Source organism: Panthera onca, chromosome C2 (genome assembly GCF_046562875.1).
Source record: "Panthera onca isolate mPanOnc1 chromosome C2, mPanOnc1 haplotype 2, whole genome shotgun sequence".
Taxonomy (NCBI): domain Eukaryota; kingdom Metazoa; phylum Chordata; class Mammalia; order Carnivora; family Felidae; genus Panthera; species Panthera onca.
Genome location: NC_138347.1, coordinates 10320905 through 10342028, shown reverse-complemented (window position 1 = coordinate 10342028; position 21124 = coordinate 10320905). Strand labels below are relative to the sequence as shown.

General features: G+C 48.2%; 1 protein-coding gene across 5 annotated transcripts in view; it reads right to left on the bottom strand.

The window, feature by feature from the left end:
* RUNX1 (RUNX family transcription factor 1) overlaps nt 1-20744 on the bottom strand; it is a 255533-nt gene extending 234789 nt beyond the window's left edge. For 2 of the 5 annotated variants that reach the window (XM_078452808.2, XM_078452809.2), the window contains exons 1-2: nt 20475-20744; nt 20188-20304 (exon numbers count right to left, since the gene is read on the bottom strand). In XM_078452808.2, coding sequence (XP_078308934.1) covers nt 20188-20245 — 58 coding nt within the window. In that variant the 5' untranslated portion in view covers nt 20246-20304; nt 20475-20744. Of the gene's footprint in view, nt 1-20187; nt 20305-20440 lie in introns of all 5 variants that reach the window. The other 3 variants (XM_060640455.3, XM_060640454.3, XM_060640459.3) reach the window with 3 other exon arrangements.
* Nucleotides 20745-21124: the final 380 nt, after the last annotated feature.

Sequence of the window (21124 nt, the reverse complement as noted above, 5' to 3'; positions counted from 1 at the left end):
CCTCAGGCACAGAAGGTGCTAGTAACCCATAGAACCCTGTTCCTTAGTTCAATACACTTCCTGGAGGGATGCCTCCTGGTGTTCCAGGCTATTCCTTGCTTCAGGCACCTGCAGTACCTCTCAACCACAGCCCCATCGTTCTCCTCCAATCCTTAACTTGTCTCTTACGGGAATCTTTTGGCCTCAGGAGGAATCCCTTCCTTCTTGGGCTTCAGGCACATCCCTGTTGGCTGTCTGGTCACCATGCTCACCTGTGTGGACGTGCCCCCAAACTCTGCTCCTAGGACTCCTGCCTTCTCCTTATCTCCTCTCTCCAGCCTATGATCTGGTGTCTCTATATGCTGTCTCTGGCCTTGTCTCTTTACGCTGGGTTCTCTTGTCTTTTATCTGGCTTCTTCCTTTTCCTCTGATACTCAAAGCCCTTATGATAGTCTTTAGAACATCTGTTTAAGGTGATAGCTTCCTCCTCCACATAATAAAGAGATTAGGATCCTCTTTTGTAATGTGAAGGTGCTTAGAATAGATACTGGTCTATGATATTGGTCCTTGGGAATCCCCAAATGACCTCTGCCACCATAATTTCTAAGGCCTTTCAGGTTTTCCATCTACCCTTTGACAGGTACTCACTCCCCGAAGACATGCACACTTGCTTCCCCAATTTCAGGGGGAGGGGTAGCACTTTCCAGAAGGCAAAACACCAAGAGGATTGAATAAAGGGCAGAAATACATCTCTACGACCATAACTCTGGTGATAGATAATACGAGGTTGGATTATCAAGCTCGTCATTATTTACATTTGGGACCTGGTCATTCCCTACTGTAGTGGGCTATCCTGTGCATTGTAAGAAGTGCGATAACATCTTTTGCCTCAACTGGCTAGATCCCAGTACACTTCTCCTATCCTCCCGCCATTTGTGGCCATTAAAAATGTCTCTAGACGACTGTTAAAAACTGAGAACAAACTGAGGGTTGATGGGGGTGGGAGGGAGGGGAGGGTGGGAGATGGGTATTGAGGAGGGCACCTTTTGGGATGAGCACTGGGTGTTGTATGGAAACCAATTTGACAATAAATTTCATATATTGGAAAAAAAAATGTCTCTAGACATTGTCAGATATGCCCCAGGGGCAACACTGCCCCTCACCTCGCACCCGCTCCCTCTAGTTAAGACCCACCGATTTAAGATACTTCATGGTGAAAAGCTTGGTGAAGAAAATGGGAAAAGAAATGGGAAATATATCTGGAAAGAAGTTTCCAATATACGGTCTAAACAAATGAAAAAGGAGACTGAACAAACAGATCCATGGGAAAGGAACCACAAGAGCACATCTTAAGGAAAAGGATGAAAATTACAAATATAAGAAGGCATTTATTTGGACAGAGGATCCACTAAGGAATGTTCCTGAATGGAACAAAGAATGAGGGCCAAGCTTGACAGAATCCTTCCTAGCTGCAGATGTGGTTATGGGCAAAGCTGAGTGTATCCATGTGACCTGGGTCCAGGCCTGGCTGAGGGGCATTTAGGTGCAGATGGGCTTTGGGAGAATGGTCGGCGTGCTTAGGAACACAAGATACTCCAGTTGTTCAACAAATACTCATGGTTTCCGAACAGAATGGGGAACACGCGTATGCAACGTCACCTGGCCAACATTTCACTGAAGAACATTCCCCCCTTGATTGAGAGCTATGGAGAAAACATGCTGCATCCACAAGACAGTCTCTGTGTCCACTCACCTTCCCAAGACTTTACCGAGAAAGGCAAAACCGAGACCTCAATGACAAATCTGCTGTAAGTTATTTACCGAGCCTTTTCTGGTTTTCCACTAGTTCTCTTTTTTGGACAGGAAAAAAAAAAAATGGTTTAGCTTTCCAATAAAAAGGCCTTTTTAAACTGGTAACAGAAGAATAGAGGGCATCCTTTCTGTTGTTTTTTGTTTGATGTCTTAGAGGTAACTCGATGGGAAATGGAGTGGACCTCATTATCCATCCTGAGATAAGAGATTCTCTTGGTCATTGACATTTCTTTTTCCACAAAGGTATTCAATTTAAAGCACAAACCAGTCAACTCAGGAACAGAAAAAGCCCCTTCACTATGTGTTTTTCTCACATGTTTCTTGTGTACTTACCCAGCCTCCCACAGTGGACACCCACCAGACCTTCCAGCCCAACACCCTTTGGACAGAAGTGGGATCAGCCCCATGCAGCCTGCTTCTCCTTACCCCAATATCCCCACATACTCTTTCCTATCCTTAGCTAATCACAAGAGTTAAGGTGGGGAGCCAAGTCTGAGTAGAGGTCTTAATTTCTCACTCCCAGCTGTGGTTGTATGGCTAGAGAGAGACTATCGTGGCCTCTTCTGCCCATACAACTGGGCCTTCTATACCTCAGCAGTAAGCACAAGGCCAGTGGATTTATCCATCTATCTGTTCAGCTGCCTATCCATGCATCCATGAATCCATCCATTCATCCAAAAATTCATCCATGATCCATCTGTCCATCCGTCCATCCATCCACCCATTCATCTATCCATTCATCCATCCATCCAACCATCCATCCATCCATCCATCCATCCCTCTGCCCATCTGTCTACTCATTCATCCATCCACCACCCATTCATCCAAACATCCATCCATCCATCCATTCACCCATTCATCCACCAATCCATCTGTCCATCCATCCAACATTTGTTTAGTGCCCACACCTTTTCAGGTGTTGTGAGAAAAAGAGAAAAGGATTCATGAGATTATTTCTCAAAGAGCTCAGAGTCTCTGGGAGAATATGTTTAGAAACAGAAAACCTTGAATTGCATTTTGGTGAGTACTGCTGTACCTACATGAACTGAATAAATCATAGAACCAGAATGTGCCCTGTTGCAGGAGACCCCAATGGGTACCCTAGAAGTCTTGGCTACTCCTGCATCACTCTGGTAGCCCAATGGCGTCAGGGAGCAAACATAGACTGTGTCCATCTATGTCTACGACAGGGGTGTGGGGATGCCTGCTCTTTTTCCTGCAACGTTTCTAACAGACACACGTCCCACGACTTATAACTCACACACTGACTTCCCTGCACTAAACAACAGCCCCATGGACTGGCTGGCTAACCCTGCTACCAGAAGTTATGGGAGCAATGACAATTGTGCAGAAGAAATCTTTCCCCAGAGAGGATTTGAAAATAATATGCAGAAAAGTGACATTGAAGATGCTTTGGCACTTCTGAAACTTTTGACTAAATCTTCAATGATCTGTAGGTCCTGGAATCTCTCCCTACCTGGTCTTTTTGACTACTTTTCTCCTAGATATCTAGAGCCTTCATCAAAGACATGCTGAGAGTACCCATATGAAAGAGGAAATAAAATGGGTTGTTCAAAATCAGGATTCAGAACTGCAGCCTCCTGAGCTTCTAATAGTTTTGAAATAGTTAAGAGCTCTATTGCTGTCAAGTATTTCCCTTGATGTCTGTAATGAGAGGCTAAGATCGCTCATTTTTACTTTATTCCAAAGGACATGAGTGCCCAGGTTACACCCTCTCTAGAAGACTGTCTCTTAAGTATGCATAGTTTAGCAGTTAAGCATTCAGGACCCCAAACCAGAGTAGGGTGGTGCCCCACCATGCCACCTCCCAGCCGTGTGCACCTCGATGAGTTTTGTGGCACACTGTGCCCCCGGTCCCCCATCTGCAAAACGAAGAGATTAACTGTCCCCCTGTGTAGGTGACAACAATGATGTAAGTGCCTATTTGTAGGCACCTAACACAGGGCCTGGCCCTTGGAAAATGCTACATAATAGTGCTTGCTCAATACAACTGGACATTCCCCAATGCTTTCTTGTCACTTCCTATGGGATGACTTCTTCCTGCTGAGCTTTAATCATTGTGTATGTCAACCACAACAGCCTGGATGCATTGTCCCAGGAGTACCTAATTTTCCCTCTCTTGCCCTAGAAAAACTCTTGAAGGTCAGGTTAACAGGTCTGATTTCTTCTAGAAAGTAATCCCAATTTACTAATTCTTTCTTGTTTGTCCTCAGCAGACTGGAATCTTAAGGTACCCTTGATTCTCTGCCCTTAATTACGGGAACTATGGCTGCCTGCCCTAATTTCAAGGCCCTTGCTCATGGACCGTCCCTTTTGGTGGACAGCCTGAGCCAGCGCTGGAAGATGGGACCAGCCAGGTGTGGTGGATACAAACATGTCGGAGAGGGTCAGAATCACCACATTTTTAAAATTTCCTGACCCATAAGTAAATGGGAAGCACCAATAATGGATTGGTCCCTAAGGTTTCTCCGGAGCAGTGGTTCTCAAACAAGGGGTCATTTCATCACTCAGAGGAGATTTGGCGATGACTGGAGACGTTTTTTTGTTTGTCCCAGCTTGGGGTGGTGATGCTTCTCGCATCCAGTGGGTGCAGGCCAGGGATGCTGCTAGACGGCTCCCAACACACAGCACAGTTTTAACGAACAATAGTCTGGTCCCCCAGGTCAACAGTGGTGAGGGTGAGAAACTTTGCACAGAATTAACAGAAGGCGAATTCGCAGCCTGCAGGATGCCTTTCACTTAGAAGGTCAGCACGGAAAGATCTCAAACATCCGCCCTCTCATTTCCCAGGTGGGACCTGGGAGCGGGAGATCACGTGCAGGGGTGCACACAGCTAGAGCCGAGACCCGCGTCAGCCCAGGGCTCTCTGCCCCCCGCTCCACACTGCATCCCATGCCTGAGCCACAAGCTGCTGGCCGGTGGCTGAGCCAATGGATCCAGTGGACCTGCTGATCCAATCCATCAGCTGCCCCTGTGCGTTCACGTGAGTGCCAACATCAGGGTTCGCTTTGCAGAGTTCGCTTGCCGTGGTGTGTAAAGACGAAAGGGGGGAAATCAAGCAGAGTGGTGTCTCGCAAAAAAAAAAAAAAAAAAAAAAAGGCAAATCAGGTGGGCAGTCGAAGCCCCACTACCCCAGATGAATTCAGCTACAGTTTGCCACGTATTCCGGTATTCCTAACTTAGTCCTCATGGCAACCTAGCAGGGAAGCACCGCCACCACCCGCTGCTCAGAGGACGAGAGGAGGCCCAGAGAAGGTAAGCAGGTGGCTCAAGGCGACAACGGGAAGGGCAGAGCTGGGCCCTCTGACCCGGCAGGCCGTGACCACCGCCCGCCTTGTCCGGGGATACGAGTGGGTAAGCCAGCGACATCCGGGCTGGGCTCTGCCTCCTGCCAGCCCTGTGGCCTGGGCTGTTCCGCGTGCCTTTTTTATTGTTGTCAAATGGGGATTAAGAGCCGTACTTATCCCATAAGGTTTTTATTGAAAGGGATCATGGTGGCAATGTGCCCGCTGCATCGTAAGCACCCGGTGAGTGTTGGTGAGTGTTGGTGAATGTCATTAATAAGCAGCCGTGAGACTGAACTGTCATCTGCGGCACAAGCCAGAAGCCTTCCCAGCGGGAGCATAGAGGGCACGTGACTGCACTGAGTCTGGTGGTGGGGGCTCCTCCCTCTCATCCTCCTGGTCCAGAACCTGTCCAGGGCCAGGCAGCAAGGTCCTTCCCTGCCTTCTACTCCTTCGGGCCACGTTACCGAAACGTGGAATGGACAGATGAGGCTGTCATTTCTGTGTGAGTGACAGGATCGAGGCTGGCCTGACGTGGTTGACGTGGGCAGCTAGGGCCTCCGAGGGAGGCCACTGGGGGCCTGGGGGCCAGGATTCCCCAGGAAGGACCAGAGCCTGCCTGAAGGTCAAGCGGAGATCACGGAGGGAAGACGGCGGAACGGTGAGAGGGAGGGAAGCCGGGCCGGGGCAGGCTGGGCTGGGCCCTGGGGTGTGTGCAGATCACCCTAAGTAACCATGCGAGGGTGTTTTCTGAGTCACAAGAATTCCCCACATATAATCTCTAGCGCATGGAGATTTTTTTTCCCTGTCATTTGCACACTCTGCATAAGGAAAGCAACTCTTTTGAGGTGATACAGAATCACCTTTCCAGAGGAGCTTTATTAGTTTACTATTATTTTTTATTGTGGAGAATAATTAGCTTGAGCGCCTTTTAATTTGTTCCCATTAAGATGTTTGCATAGCAGCAATTAGAGCCTGGCGGGCTCCCTGCCTTCTTGGTGAGCAGGGGCCTCTCGCTGGCTGTGAGCTGGCTTTGGGGGGGGGGGGGGAATGTAATTAATTCTTGCGGCCTTTGCCACGTGGAGAGCCCAAGGAGAAAGGGAAGGAACTTTCTGTGACTCTGTGGTACTGGCTGTAGACTAATCAGATGGGAAATGCCTTTTTATACTAATAAGGTTAAAGAGAAAACGAAAACCTCAAACCCACCTACTTGAAAACAGGATTTGTAATGATGTCGGAGCACTGGCAACATGGACTTCTGAAATGACAAATGTCTCTGCCGAAGGGTGGAGAGGCTGTTCTCAAAGCCTCACCAACCAGTCAGTGGGTCTCTTGCTGTGCATCTGGCCCCCGGTGACGTGGAGGGTCCTGTTTACAGGAGGGGTCGACACTTCTTGGTGTCACAGCTGAGTCCGCTGCTTCTGCGGTAGAATTTTTATCTCGGCCATGGGAATAATTGGATGTGGGCGTTTGCTGGGACCTTCACTGGAACCCTGACCAGGGTCAAGGTCATGACAGTGCAGGCTTTGGGGGGGCTCCTTGGCTTCCTAAAGGATGAACTCATGTATGAGACCCTGATTACTGGGCAGATCATTCTGTGGGCTCTTCTGTATGTGGGTCCCGGGACGCGGACCAGGATGCGGCAAGAGAGCCACCTAGGGCGCAAAGTTTAAGGAGGCGCTGTCTCTCAAAGTCAGGCCGGCCTGCGGGGTCAGCCCACCTGTGAGTGAGCACCTCCTGAAGACATTTTTGCAAAGTGCCTTGCTGTCTCACCGGAGTGCCACCCCTGGCGGGCTCCCAGACTGATGGATTAAGACAGATGGCTGGGGAGAAAGACTTAGGGCTGGTTTCTCCCCACCCAAAGTAGCATCCCGCCATTGCCTTGGGAACAGGTCATTCAGGCGTACAACCTGGTTTGAGCACCAGTGACTTAGAGAAGCGTCTCTCGTGCACTGCCCTGGAACCACATGAATGTCTCCCTTGGGGGCAGCTCTGATGGGGCGGGACCACCATGAGGGTAAAAGTGAGCCGGGCATCGGTGACGCGGATGGGAGGGACCCACGCCGCTGAATGCATCCAGAGACATGGAAGCAGTCCAGGATAATGGATGGTACCCCGGCTCAAGGCCGCCTGAGGTTCAACCTCTCCTCTCTCCCAGCACACACGGTGTCACCTGCTGAACAGGGGCCTCGACTCAGCTCTAACTCTGTCGGGTGTCGAACCAAGAGAAGGGCAACTTCCCGACAGGCAGAACGTGGGCTCGGCAGTGAACTCCACTTGCCCCTGGCTCCCTCATTTATATTCAGCCCCACCTCGCGCAGGTTACCTAACCTCTGCGTGCCACGCTTCCCTCGGTGAAATCTGATTAGCGATGAGAATTCCTGCTCACAGGTTTTCGCGGAGGATTTCATGAGGTGACACAAGCAAGAGCTTGGCACCAATGCGGTGCTGGTACACAGTTGATGCCCAATAAATACCAGCTTTCCTATGACCAGTTCAGCCTTGTTAAGCTCAGCCCTCTGCCACGAAGCACTAAGATCATTTCTGCGCTGTTACAGGAGAAGTAGAGCTGGTAATTCGTGCTCGTCTGTGCCCGGCCACAGGGCCCCTCTCTGGGCTCGGCAGAGGTTTACTCTCCCGCCGTAGCCCCTGTTCTACACATCTTCCGTGGCATTTCTCGGGGCTACTTTTCACCTACTGGCTCCTCCTGTGTCTGCTGCTTCATGTTTTACCTCAAAGCTTTGGACAACCTTCCAAAGTAGGGATCGTTGCCCCCGCTTTACAGATGAGAAACCCGGGCCCTGCACGTTCGGGTGGATGGCTCAAATTCACGCAGGTGGTGAGTGCGGGTGATGGGGTAGAAACCAACCCCCTGACCTCAAAGCCCCGGGACCCCCGCACCACCCCTCCTGGCGGATCAAGACCTGGCGATCAAGAACACTTGATTCCTTCCGGAGTGAGGCTTATGCTTAAACATCCGTCGAAGAGTCCAAGTGAAGGAATAAAGGTCTGCTTGTAAAAGCTGAGTCTCAGTTAGCAATTTGTAGGCGTCCACAACTTTTCTGTGTCAAGTTGGGGTATTCTTGGAGGAGAAGGGAAAAGCATCACAACTTGCACTTTTAGGTGTATCTTATTTTAATTTCCATTTTTAGGCTGTCTTTTATAATGCGTATACCATAATTATATCAGCACAGAAGTGCAGGCATGTAATTTATAAGTAAATCGCTATGCATAGGTTTTCGGGTACGCTAATTAAGTTTTATTTATGTGTCACATGATCGAGAGAGGTTGGAAGTAACTTTCGACTTTCAGAAGCTCCTGTTCCCCCTAGAAAAGGTTTTGTCCAATGCAGTCCATCATGGGGAGAAATGCTAGTGGGCTGTCTGAGGTGTGTGAATTTTGAGTGCTGGCCTCTGCGAATGTGCGAGCGTGTGTGAGAGAACGCTCGAGACAGGAAAAAGCCTTTACTTTTCTTGAGAGAGGCTACTCGAGACCATACATACTTTGAATCAGGAGTGCGGTGAGGACAGATATCCCTGATGGGGGTTGTAGCCTGGGTTCAGATCTGGTGGGAAGACAGCATTCTCCTACTTCCCAAGGGTCCCTTCGAGAGCTGGAGGCTGGCAGCCTTAGCCAAAGCCATCTCTCCCCTCTCTGCGTGAGCATGCACGCTTGCAGTTCCTCTGGTTTTTCAGATTTCACCAGAGACTCTCATTAAAACCAACCTGGTTAACCCTAAAATTGCTTAAGGGGGCGGCGGGTGTGCGGTGGGCAGCTTAGCGAAGGCACTGCTGGGTTTACCGGTAAAAGAGAACATGCAAACCACAGGGTGGGTGAGAACATCCAAATCACATCAGGGCGGAGGAGGCCCTTCTCTCTTCCTAACGCGCGCACCTCAGCTGCGGACTCCGTATAAATTCCTCTGCTTAATGTGTCCCCACAATGAAAGGGATTTAGCCTGTAAAGGGCTGTGGCGTCCGACCAAGGAAAAGAGTAATTAAGGAGGATTAGGAGAGGTGTCTGCTAATTATTGAGACTCCCAGGTGGAATCTGCCACCAAAGTCCAGTAGCTACAAAATGCTAGGGGCCAGGGGCCAGGCAGAGCCAATTCCGGGGTCTTACTCAGGTATTGACCAGCTGTGACCCCTCAGAAAAGTGAAGGTCTCTGGGGTCCTAGGCAGAGAGATGTCTAAGATCACTCCAGCCACAGTATATATTATATGTTATATGTTCCATGTGATGTGCTATTTATTATATGTTATATGCATATATTATATATTATACATTGTTGTATTTATAGATTTATGTATTATATAGTTATATATTATACACACAGTTGCATTTATATATTTATGTATTGTATATTATATATTTATATATTGTATATTATACATATAGTTGTATTTATAGATTTGTATATAATATATATTATACATTTATATATTGTATGTTATATATTATACATATAGTTGTATTTATATGTTTATATATTGTATATTATATATTATACATAGAGTTGTATTTATAGATTTGTATATAATATATATTATACATTTATATATTGTATGTTATATATTATACATAGAGTTGTATTTATAGATTTGTATATAATATATATTATACATTTATATATTGTATGTTATATATTATACATAGAGTTGTATTTATATATTTATTGTATATTATATATTATACATATAGTTGTATTTATAGATTTGTATATAATAGATATTATATATTTATATATTGTATGTTATATATTATACATTGAGTTGTATTTATATATTTATATATTGTATATTATATATTATACATACAGCTGTATTTATATATTTATGTATTGTATATTATATATTTATATATTGTATATTATATATTATACATACAGCTGTATTTATATATTTATGTATTGTATATTATATATTATACATACAGTTGTATTATACATATGTAGTTTCAAATGCCAACTGAAACTATATAGAGCTATATATGTAAAACTATATACACACACACACAATTTAGAACTATTAAACAGGACGATGTCTCATAGTTCATTTGTTATTTAAACATATTCACACACCTCCATGACACAGATACAATGATTGCTTTGTTTTGAACACAACACACAAAAAAAGGAGATTTTTTTTTTTATTTTTAAATATGAAGCAATGATGTAGGATGATTGGCAGCTGAACAGAATTTCCATTGTTGGCGTTTGTGTGTCTTTACACGACCCCACACCCTTCAAAGTCCTAATATTTGCTTAAGGTTGTTTAATACTTGTTCCTCCGCTCTAAAACTTTGGGAGTCATGGCCACCCTGATCTTTATAAATAATAGTTTCAATAATGAGAGAGTTGCCGCCTGAGTTTCTCTGTGCATCCTTGTCAGTGCCTATGTAATTTCATTTTTACCCTTTCCCACCACATTATGTGCTCCAGCCTGTAAAGGGCTGGGGGTGGACAGAAGTTTCCAGAAGGCCAGAGCTATTTTTCCTTCCTCGCATTTTCTCCAGACCCTTGCAGGGGATTTTATACATGTATGCAGTTTCAGATTTTTATAAATTATACCCTTGCAAAGTGGGTGAGTGTCAAGTTCAGCTGTGGCCACTGGGGAGGCGGCTGGGGCCTCCCAGATGCAGCCTGCAGATGGTGTGTGGAATGAGGGGCTTGGTGCACGTAGTTCAAAGCGCAGCAGAAGCTGTGTAATAAAAGGCAGCAAACTGTGGTTGATGTGAAGACTGCTTCTGGAAAAAAATGGCCCCCAAGCCAGTGTACTTCAGCTCATCTATGTTTTCTTTTGCACATGTTGAGGCTACAAGAAAAAATAACCACTGAAGTGTATGCACGCTTAGAAAAAAAATGCAGAGCAAAAGGAAATTGCTCTTTCCCTGAGCAATGAGAGAGCAGCTCTGATGTTTCAGCTCCCTTAGAAAGCTCACCCCAGGGTGGCCCATGAGCCCAGATTGCCATGCAGCACGTTCCAGATTCTAAGTGACCCGTTTCCTTTTTTAAACATACTTCCTTTTGTAGCAACGTGGATGGAACTGGAGAGTGTTATGCTAAGTGAAATAAGTCATACAGAGTAGGACAGATTCCATATGTTTTTACTCCTATGTGGATCCTGAGAAACTTAACAGAAGACCATGGGGGAGGGGAAGGAAAAAAAATGATTAGAGAGGGAGGGAGCCAAAACATAAGAGACTCCTAAAAACGGAGAACAAACTGAGGGTTTATGGGGGTGGGAGGGTGGGGTGGGTGGGGGATGGGTATTGAGGAGGGCACCTGTTGGGATGAGCACTGGGTGTTGTATGGAAACCAATTTGACAATAAATTTCATATTTAAAAAAAAAGAGAATAAAATGGTGACACAGCCATTCATATAAAAAAATAAAATAAAAAAATAAACATCCCTATGTGGCCAACTGGCTACCGCAATATGTTTTAGATATTTCTTTAAGGTCAACAATAACAACAACAACAAATGTCTGAAACCCTACACACTTTCAGAAGAACTTAAGTGTTGATCTTATATACTAATATAGACTAATAGAGCTCTCCAGGACAGGTAGAAACAGAAGTTTGCTTTTGGTGCCCCTGGGCTATACTGATTTCATTTCTTGCTCATCTAATGACTTCATTCTCCATCAGACATCAGAAAAAGTTTCTTTGGAAGAGTCACAGTCTTTGCTGAGGACACGTCAAACCCCAGGAGTAAAAGTGGGACAGTCAGCCGGGAAGGGAAAGTAGCTACATGTTTGCAAATGTTATAGCCACATAGTTCTTTCTCCCAATGGACGTGGTTTCTTTCTTTCTTTTTTTTTAAATTTTTTTTTAATGTTTATTTATTTTTGAAGGAGAGAGAGAGAGAGAGAGAGACGGAGTGTGAGTTGGGGAGGGGCAGAGAAAGAGGGAGACACAGAATTCGAAGCAGGCTCCAGGCTCCGAGCTGTCAGCACAGAGCCTGACGCGGGGCTCAAACTCACAAACTGTGAGATCATGACCTGAGCCGAAGAAGTCAGACGCTCAACCACCTGAGCCACCCAGGCGCCCCTTAATGGGCGTGGTTTCAAGATTTGGCAAGTTGAGTCCTTGATTTAGAATCCTTTAAACACGGGCTGTGAGTTTATACAATGAAGCATCAGTTTTGAAATCAGTGGAGCCATTGAACAAACCTAACTAGCCAACTGAGATTTCTATTTTGGGGGCTCTTTTACCTTCGGGCCCCCAACACGCCTGGGAGAGCTCCCTGTTTAGAAAGAAGTCCATCTGAAAATAGACACATAAGGACCTCGGACCACTGGCATACACAAGATCAGCGGGTTCTCTAAGTGAACATCGATCATACAGCAAGACGAAATGAGAGATTTACATTATTGCTTATTTCAGGGAAACACTGTGTAAAGATTTTTTTGTTTTCCTTATTGAGGCACTGGCTTGCAGGGAGGTAGTTTGCATCCAGACTGAGGAAGTTGACAGGGCCGGTCGTTACGAAGCAGAAATAATCTATCACTTGCAGAAAACAAGGTGTGAATAAGTACTCTATCTCTTAGATAGAGGGTTATTATCTGGTTGTTTTATTTCCGTCACAGATAAAAACATCTTGAGGTAAATTTAAGGAGGGCAAGTTAAAAAGAAAAGTTCCTCTCAAGAAATTCTATAGAAAAGAATCCTCTTAATAATAATAATAATAATAATAATAATAATAATAATAAAAGTATGGGGCGCCTGGGTGGCTCAGTCGGTTGAGCGCCCGACTTCAGCTCAGGTCACCATCTCATGGTCTGTGGGTTCGAGCCCCCTGTCAGGCTCTGTGCTGACAGCTCGGAGCCTGGAGCCTGCTTGGGATTCTGTGTCTCCCTCTTTCTCTGCCCCTCCCCTGCTCGAATTCTGTCTCTCTCTCTCCTTCTTTCAAAGATAAAACCTTAAAAAACAAAAGTTGCAGCGTGTCGAGTCGTGAGCTTTTGAGCATGCAAAGGAGCAGGGCGAGGGAAAAGTAAACTATTTCCAGTTACTGACAGATACTTCGGTCCCCCAGGCCAGATGTGGTGGCTCTCACATAAGCAGCACTCCCATGGACATGAGGCTGTCTGCTTGTCTTCTCTCACCCGAGGGGCAGGTGTGACAAAGAGAATAAGTGTGACCTTGACTCCCATTTAACCAGCTCCGGGCCCCGCCCCATCCTGTCTCCAGAGGATCATGAAGATCCGAGGAAGAACCCGGGGTTGCCCCATATGTATTTTCAAAGCACTGCCGACATGGAAAGTGTTGGGACAGATGAGACGAGATGTCGTCAGGGAGCAGGCGGTCTAGGGAACAGCGTTTTGCTGTCCTGGAAGGTGCTGCATGGGGCTCTCTGGACCCCCCTTCCCAGCTGCCCTCCCCCTCTGCTTCCCTTCCCTCTCAGGGCGGGCAAGTGACAACCCCACCGTCCCAGACACCTTCCAAGCCTGAGGTCTTGTGACCTGGGTCTGGCCCACAAGACATCCAAGGGGAAGTTTGCAGAGAAGGGCTTCTTCCTCTGCTGAACAAAAAGCCTCATGAAGAGAGGGTCTGGGCCCTCGCTCTCCTTCCTGCCTGGACAGAGCTGAGGTTCAGGCCCAAACACAGGAGCACCCCGGCCCCTCCCAACCAGCCGTGGGTTGTCCTCCCGAACCGCCTGCCGCAGGAGATGGGCCAATACCCGGCTGCTGAAACCGCTGGAGTCAGCTTTTCCTACATATGCAGCCAAATGTAATTCTCACTGATAAACTCTGGCAGGAGGTTTGCACTTTGCACGTCGCTGTGATACAATTCATTACCGTAATCATCTTTTGGATACGTAGTTTATTTCTCTGTCTTAGTTTCTTCTCTCTCTTGCACGGCATCGTTGGGGGCATCATTGGGCGTTATCGGGAGAGTGGAGGGGAAGGAGAAGGGAGAGAGAGATTCAGAAAGCTAAGAGAGCATGAGAGTGGGACAAAGAGGGGGAGTCTGCAATCCAGAGGAGTGTCGAAGCATACTTTTCGAGCACACCAGTAGTTACTTGAGGTTTTGCGTTCGGTTACGTGTTCAGGAATCATCCATCGTTCTCCAGAAGCACTCTCTGATTGTGTGCAGGGCCTGCCAAGCTCTTAAAGGAAACGGTCCCTTTCGACTACCATGGGCCATCATAGTTATGACATTTTTTGGTGGGGAAGGGACAGGCCCAGGAAGACACATTGCTTAAGCCTTATTTTACTCAGGAAATGCGGGGCATTGGTGGCACCCAGGAGGAGGGATGGGGGAAGTCAAGGAATGAGAGTCACAGGGCAAGTGTTATGCAGATTTTAATCTCTGTTCAGGGACCAGAGCAGCTTCTGGAGAATTCTCTAAAGAGCGGGAGTTAGAAGGAAAATTTTTCAAGCCAATGTGGGAAAATGCTGTGCGTGTACGAATTGGTAGGAGGCCTATTTCCTATCAGGAAATAAAATAATTAAAAAAAAAAAAATAGCCGCTTCGTGTCGCCAGAAGAGGAGCCTCTGTGATGTGCTACAGGGCAGCTCTCTGACGCGTTCAAAGATTTTGAACAGGAACTTTGTAACTCGGAGGCCGGCGCGTCTAGAACATTACCAGCCCCTTTTGGTAGAAAACTGAGACACAGAGACATTCAATGACTCATCTAGGTCACTAGGAAGCTACCTGAGAAACTGAAAACGAGCTGGAGCTTCCTGTGCGGCCTCTGCTCCCTCCCCCAGTGACAGAAGCAGACAGGGCTTCTCCATCTCTGGGCTTTGATAAAGTGGGTGATCAGAAATGTCTCAGAGGCGCACGAAAATAGGCAGCCTCTCAGAGGCCTGGAGAACTTGCGTGGGGTTCAAGGGCGAAATGGCTTTTTCGTTAAGAAGGGCCTTGAGGAAAATCAAGCTACACCAGGGCTCTCGAGGAGGAGATACATCGGTCAAGGTTGATGTTACAACACACCCCAGTCAGCCTCCATAATTAAAAGCCACACTGGTGGGGCGCCTGGGTGGCTCAGTCGGTTAAGGATCCCACTTCAGCTCAGGTCATGATCTCGAGGTTCGTGAGTTCTAGCCCCGCGTCGGGCTCTGTGTGGACAGCTCGGAGCCGGGAGCCTGCTTCGGATTCTGCGTCTCCTTCTCTCTCTGCCCCTCCCCTGCTTGCACTCTGTCTCTCTCTGTCTCTGTCTCTCTCTCAAAAATAAATAAACATAAAAAAAATAAAAAACTATAAAAAATAAAAGCCCCAATGATTGAGTTGAGCTATACAAAGGGTCCAGGCTTCTCTCCTGTCCTCTCTGTGGGTACTTCCGAGAGAGGGAAGGGTGATGTGACGATGGGAAAGCCATCGGGCTGACTTACTTAGCACCTCCCACACCCCACTGGGGTTCCCGCTGCTTCACCTTTGCCCAGACCGTACATCACCCCCCGCCCCAGCCTAGACCACCCTTCCCTCTCTCCTCTCAGTTGCCGCCTAATACTTAACTGCCTGTTTCTGTGACTGTGCCAAGCACATTACACAGGTTACTGAATTCAGTCCACACAGCTGCATTAGCCATAGGTACGACCACTACCTCCTTGTTTTGTAGACGAGGAAACCGAGGCTCACGAGAGAAGCTGCTTTTGCTATTTGGCTAAAGCCAGAAAAATGGAAAGGAAAAGTCCATCATCCCTGGGCTGTCCGTGCCTGGTCCACCTATAGCCCACCGCCCCGCCTTGTTCTCTCACTGTTCCCATCAACTCCGGGCTCTCTCTACACCGACTCCCAGCCGAGGGCTGGTGTCTCTAATAGAGTCTCCGTGTGTGGTGGCCTTGGAGCCTTCCTCGGCCCTGGGTATCAGACCCAGCCCCGCTTTCTCTGTAAGGGGGCAGGTCTCTCCTGAGCACACATCTCAGGGCTAGTTTGAGGGAACAAAAGAACCTCCTGGCTCCTGATTTCTTTCCAAAAGCTCTCCAAGTGTTCTGGCTGTTTAGCTCCTGGGTCGGCTGCCGTTTCTGAAGACACTTCGGCTACTGCTTGTTCACTGGGCCTGCACTTGGTGTGCGAGCAGATGTGGGGCCTCCTGCGGCCTGACACCCTCCCCCACCCCCCACCCCCCCACCCCCGCCATCCACCCTCGCTGCTGAAGTGTGCCTTGCAAGGACTCTGAAATTCAGGGACAGTCCCCCTGGAGGAAACAGAACCGAGGCCTGGCTTCTTCTGGGGACAGCTTTTTGCTCTTTTAAAACTTAAACGCTCCAGAATTGCTTTGTCATTTTCAAAGGTTTGTTAGCGTGCAAAGAAACTAAATGGCGAAACGTACGATTGTGAGTTTAGATCGATTTTTGGCACCTTTTTTTTTCCCCCTCTCAGTTTCAAAATGTGTGGGCAGTTTCAAGATGTGAGGCTCCGTTTTGCACGGGGTAGGGGGCTAGGGTCTGAGTCTTCAACATCCGGGAGGGGCCCTAGGAAGGGTATGGTTTCCTGGTGGGCCAGAAGCAGTCAGATTTGCTAAGACGCAAGTCACGGGTTGAATTGGGTCCCCTCCAAAATTCATAGGTTGGAGTTCTTAACTCCTAACACTTCAGAATGTGACTGTATTTGGAGGCTGGGTTTTTACAGAGGTGATTACTGGTAAATTCAGGGCGGACCCTGATGCCACAAGCCCGGTGTCCCTATAGGAAGGGAGATTGGGACACAGATATACACGGAGAGGATCGCGCGAACACACAGGGAGAAGACGGCCACCCGCGAGCCAAGGAGAGAGGCCTCAGAAGAAACTAATCCTCCCGGCACCTTGAAGCTTTCCAAAAATAAACCTCGACCAGACTTCTCAATGAGACTTCTGGTCTCCAGAGTCATGAGACCATACATCTCCATTGTTTTAGCCACCCAGCCTGTGATGCTTCGCCATGGCGGCTCCAGAAAAATAATACAGATTTCACACCTTTCAAACTACGGATGCCCAAGTTAATCTACGGCTTTCTGTGATCTTGACTCTTCGGTCGAGCCAGAAGCGTCTTGGCGAAGGTTTTTCTGAAAATAGTGGCACACAGAGGCTCCCAGAGGAGCACGCTTCACTCAGCCTCGTATTTTGCCATTCCCTTTGAAAGATACCCTCCAAGAAGACAGTCGTGAGTCAGCCTCGCTGAGATTTTTTTTTTTTTTTTTTTTTTTTTTTTTTTTTTTACCTGTGGTTCTAGGAACTCAGAGGCATATTAGCATTCGGGCTTTGCATAGACTACTAAGCCACTTCTAAGAACAAGGCTACCTGAGGCACTGTGCAAAAGTTCGCATGTGCCACCCCTTTCCTCTTTCACATCTACCACTTGCCCTGGGGGCCGACGCCTTGGGCCTCGTGGGGGGGACACCAGCGTGGGTTCTGCAAGAACCCTGCGGCTCGAACCACGCGTGTTCGTTCCTCCCAGGGAACGTCCGTCACGTCTAACCTTCTCACCTAAGCAAATGAAGTGAGAGTGTGGGGCGGCATGGTGGGAGCAGAGAGACATTCTCTGTGGTAGACCACATTCATTTTGCATGCCACTCTTTTAGACCCTTGCTTGCCTCTCAAGGCAAGGGAACAGTGGTTTGCTTGGTCCCACCCCTCTCGTTCCTCCCGGTTTCCACATGGATGTCTCTGCCGAAAATGAGCTACGGGTTTCCTTCTGTGAGGATTGCATGGACTGATCAAGTACCGTCCCAGGAGGAAAACCAGGCGTTGTTTCCCACCCCCGCAGTTCAGAGCTCCAGGGAGGGAACATTCGCCGTAGATTTTACGTAGCAAGAAATGACCACGGGGCTGAGCGCTGCTAATGGCCAGTCTTCGGGAATGTGGCTAAGAACACCGAGAGAGAACCATTTGCTGGAGATGACCAGACACGATTCTCCTAGCATCATGCTCTCAGGCAGGGCCCAAGAGGCCCCGAAAGCAAGGACCTTTGGCCACCCCTCTGGCTCCAGGGAGCGTGGAAGGCTGATCCCGATGATGCAGACCCTCCATTGCCGGGTCACCTTGCTAAAACTAACTGGGAAATTGCTAAGATTTCACTTTGGTTCCCTGAAATGAAATCTCAATGTAATATTACTCAAGTTAGAGACTGTAAAATGTAAAAGCCCCTAAGTTCCTTCTCCTGACACCGAGGGCTTTTTCCAATAGCCCTTCTGTGTCTTGATTCGAGTCTCAGGGCTCTCTCTCCCCCACTCACTTAAAAGCAAACTGCCCCTGTTCCTAACCCGGGGCGGCTCAGTGTGACCTGAGTTAGCACAGGAGCTATGGGGCTGTGTGAGGGCCGGGCCTCCTTCTATTTCCTGTATTTGAGCCGGTCTCTGGGTCCCTTCCCCGTCTCTGCCGTCTGGCCGGTAAGGACAGCTTTGAAGGCAGCCTCACACCGTGCCCCAAATCCAATCTATTGCCCAATGGAATGTTTTCAGATTTCCTGACTCTGCCTTCCTGAGTTTGATAAAATAGGAAACAATAATTGTGTGGAGGGTATTGAAAGCGGAGTGAAGGCAGGAAGATCTTTCATTCTGTTATTCTACAAATATTGCTTCCTTTGCTCATTAGTGGCCCAGAGGAAATGCAGCCAGGGAGCAGCCAACAGCTTCTCACCAGCGGCCGGCGTCTCTGCCACAGGAGCCCGGCGCTGCTCTGCGACAAGGGCGTGTGACTCACACACATCGCATGATTCAACTTCACTAAAATTTCCTCGGCTGCCAGTAAAGAAGCATTTGCAAACCCTCTAATTTGAAGCTTTGAATCGGTTAATGACTTGCTTTCTTCCCCTTCTCCTGAAATCCTCCCCCACCACCCTCCACACACACACACACACACACACACACACAGCTTTGTCAAGTTTTTACATTTCAGGGACCTGGAAACATAGAGGCCCTGTGACATTCACAATAGCATTTGTTGTGACAAAGTGGCTGGCAGCCTTCTGCATTCCCCTGCTCATTTGGCTGTATGAACAAATAATGAGTCACAGCTCCTATTTGGGTGCGCGCGAAGAGTTTGTAGCCAGAAAATTAATTATCCCCCCGGCCGATCCCACTCCGTCCCCGCTCTGCCAAACCATCAAGCCGCATTTTGCAGGCGTCGGTCAGAGTGCGAGCCCCGACACACTCCTCTGCCTTTGCGACATTTTTATGTTCTTATTATTTCTGTTTGTTGAAGCACGGCCCTCTTTTCCCACCAGCGCCGCGCAAAACGCACACGCGCACGCGTACTCACACACCCAGAGCCGCGGCCCCGGCGCAGCTTTGCACATTTCGCGAGGCTGCCTGCGAAACTGCAGCCAGCGTTTCCGCACGGGCCGTTCCAATTAGGAAGCGCACCGTCTAATGACCCGGGCCGCAACACGACGCTAGACTTAGGAAACGGTTTCATTGCTCTTTGCGAAGAGGGAGACAGAGATCTCTCCGTAGGCGACAACTTGCATTTCCCCCTGCCCCCTCCCCCCCCACCCCCCACGAAGGACGCCGGCTGCCGCTTTGCACTGAGGCCACGAGGAGCGTGGCCCCATCCTGGTGGTTCTAACACAGATCCGCCCGGCTCTCGAGCTCTCTCCCTTGAGGGGACAGCAGAGCTACCACTTTGCCCCCGAAGTCCCCAGGCTGGTCTAACGTGTGCCTGCCAGCCTGCCTCCGCCTCCGCCCCACGCTGGCACCAGCCCTCCCGGCCAGCTGTGCAGGTGCCCGCTACACCCCCCCCCCCCCCCGCCCCACTCTCCCCCTCCCCCACCCCCCCTCCCCGGGGCGGGCCGAGTTCAGGACGCTCCGCCACCGTCATTGCAGGCAAGGGGCAGAAAAGCAAACCCAGACGGCTTCTTGCGAGCTTTATCATCTCTAGGACTTTAATCAGGAACAGCCCAACTTACTTGCACTTGACAAAGTTCTCACACACCGACTGAACACTTCAACAGCTTAGCTAAGTATTTATTAAAACATTTCTGAAGAGCTGCCATCTGATGAATAAGTAATCCAATAGCCTTGTAATCATACGCCTGAGTTTGAATTCCTTCCACCAAACCGACAGGGAATCGACGGGAGCTACGCGCCCCGAGTTACGACAAGCTGCCATTTCGTTATCTGCAAAGCCGAGCCAAAGAAGGTATCGAAAGACCAGAGCGTACTCACCTCTCATGAAGCACTGTGGGTATGAAGGAAATGACTCAAATATGCTGTCTGAAGCCATCGCTTCCTCCTGAAAATGCACCCTCTTCTGAAGGCGGGGGATTCAATGATTTCTTTCACCTTTGGAGGGAAAACCAAAGAAAGGTCACTGTCTTAACCTCACCCCCCCCCCCCCCCCGACCGTGGCTCCCTGCCTTTCTTTCTTTCTTTGTTTTTTTTTTTTTTTGTTTTGTTTTTTGGTTTTTCCTCCCCATACCTCTGGGGCTCCCTGAGCCCTGCGAAACATGTACCTTGGCGAAAACAAAATATTCAAATTGTTCAAGATTTGAAAAAAAAAAAAAAAAAAGCGGCGTCTTGGCTGTGGGTTGGTGATGTTCACCACTCTGTGAAACCCTGTGGTTTGCCGTCAGTGTGATTCGTCCTGCTCGCTGACCACTATGCCGGGCGCAGACTTCTGAGACTACCAGCCTACCCAACTTGTGGTTCTGTGGTTGTTTATGGGGCCCAAAGAAGTTTTCACACAACCCAAATTACAAATTTAACTGTTCCCCTTTCCACAGCCCGTCTTAATTGGTTCTTGCCAATCATGTGACTTAAGTGATGTCAAATTTCTTTTTTTTTTCCTTTCTTCTTTTTTTTTTTTTTTTTACTTTCTGAGCAATGCCCTTCCTTTCCCCCCCCCCCCCACCCCCCACCTGCCTTCCCCGAGGCTGTTCAAGAAAAGAGCCGAGTAGAGTCTGCAAGAGAGGGACCGTAGAGAAAAGTGACTCAGTCTCTTATTATATCAATGGTCTTTGCTGATGGAGGACAACTTGGGTCTTGCTGTTGTTATTTGTGGTTTTGGGAGCCACTGATTATTTTGATAACACTTTCATTGCCGCTTATTCAATAGTAATTCAACCTTGGCATCAGGCTCAGGCAGGATGTGGAGCCCATCACT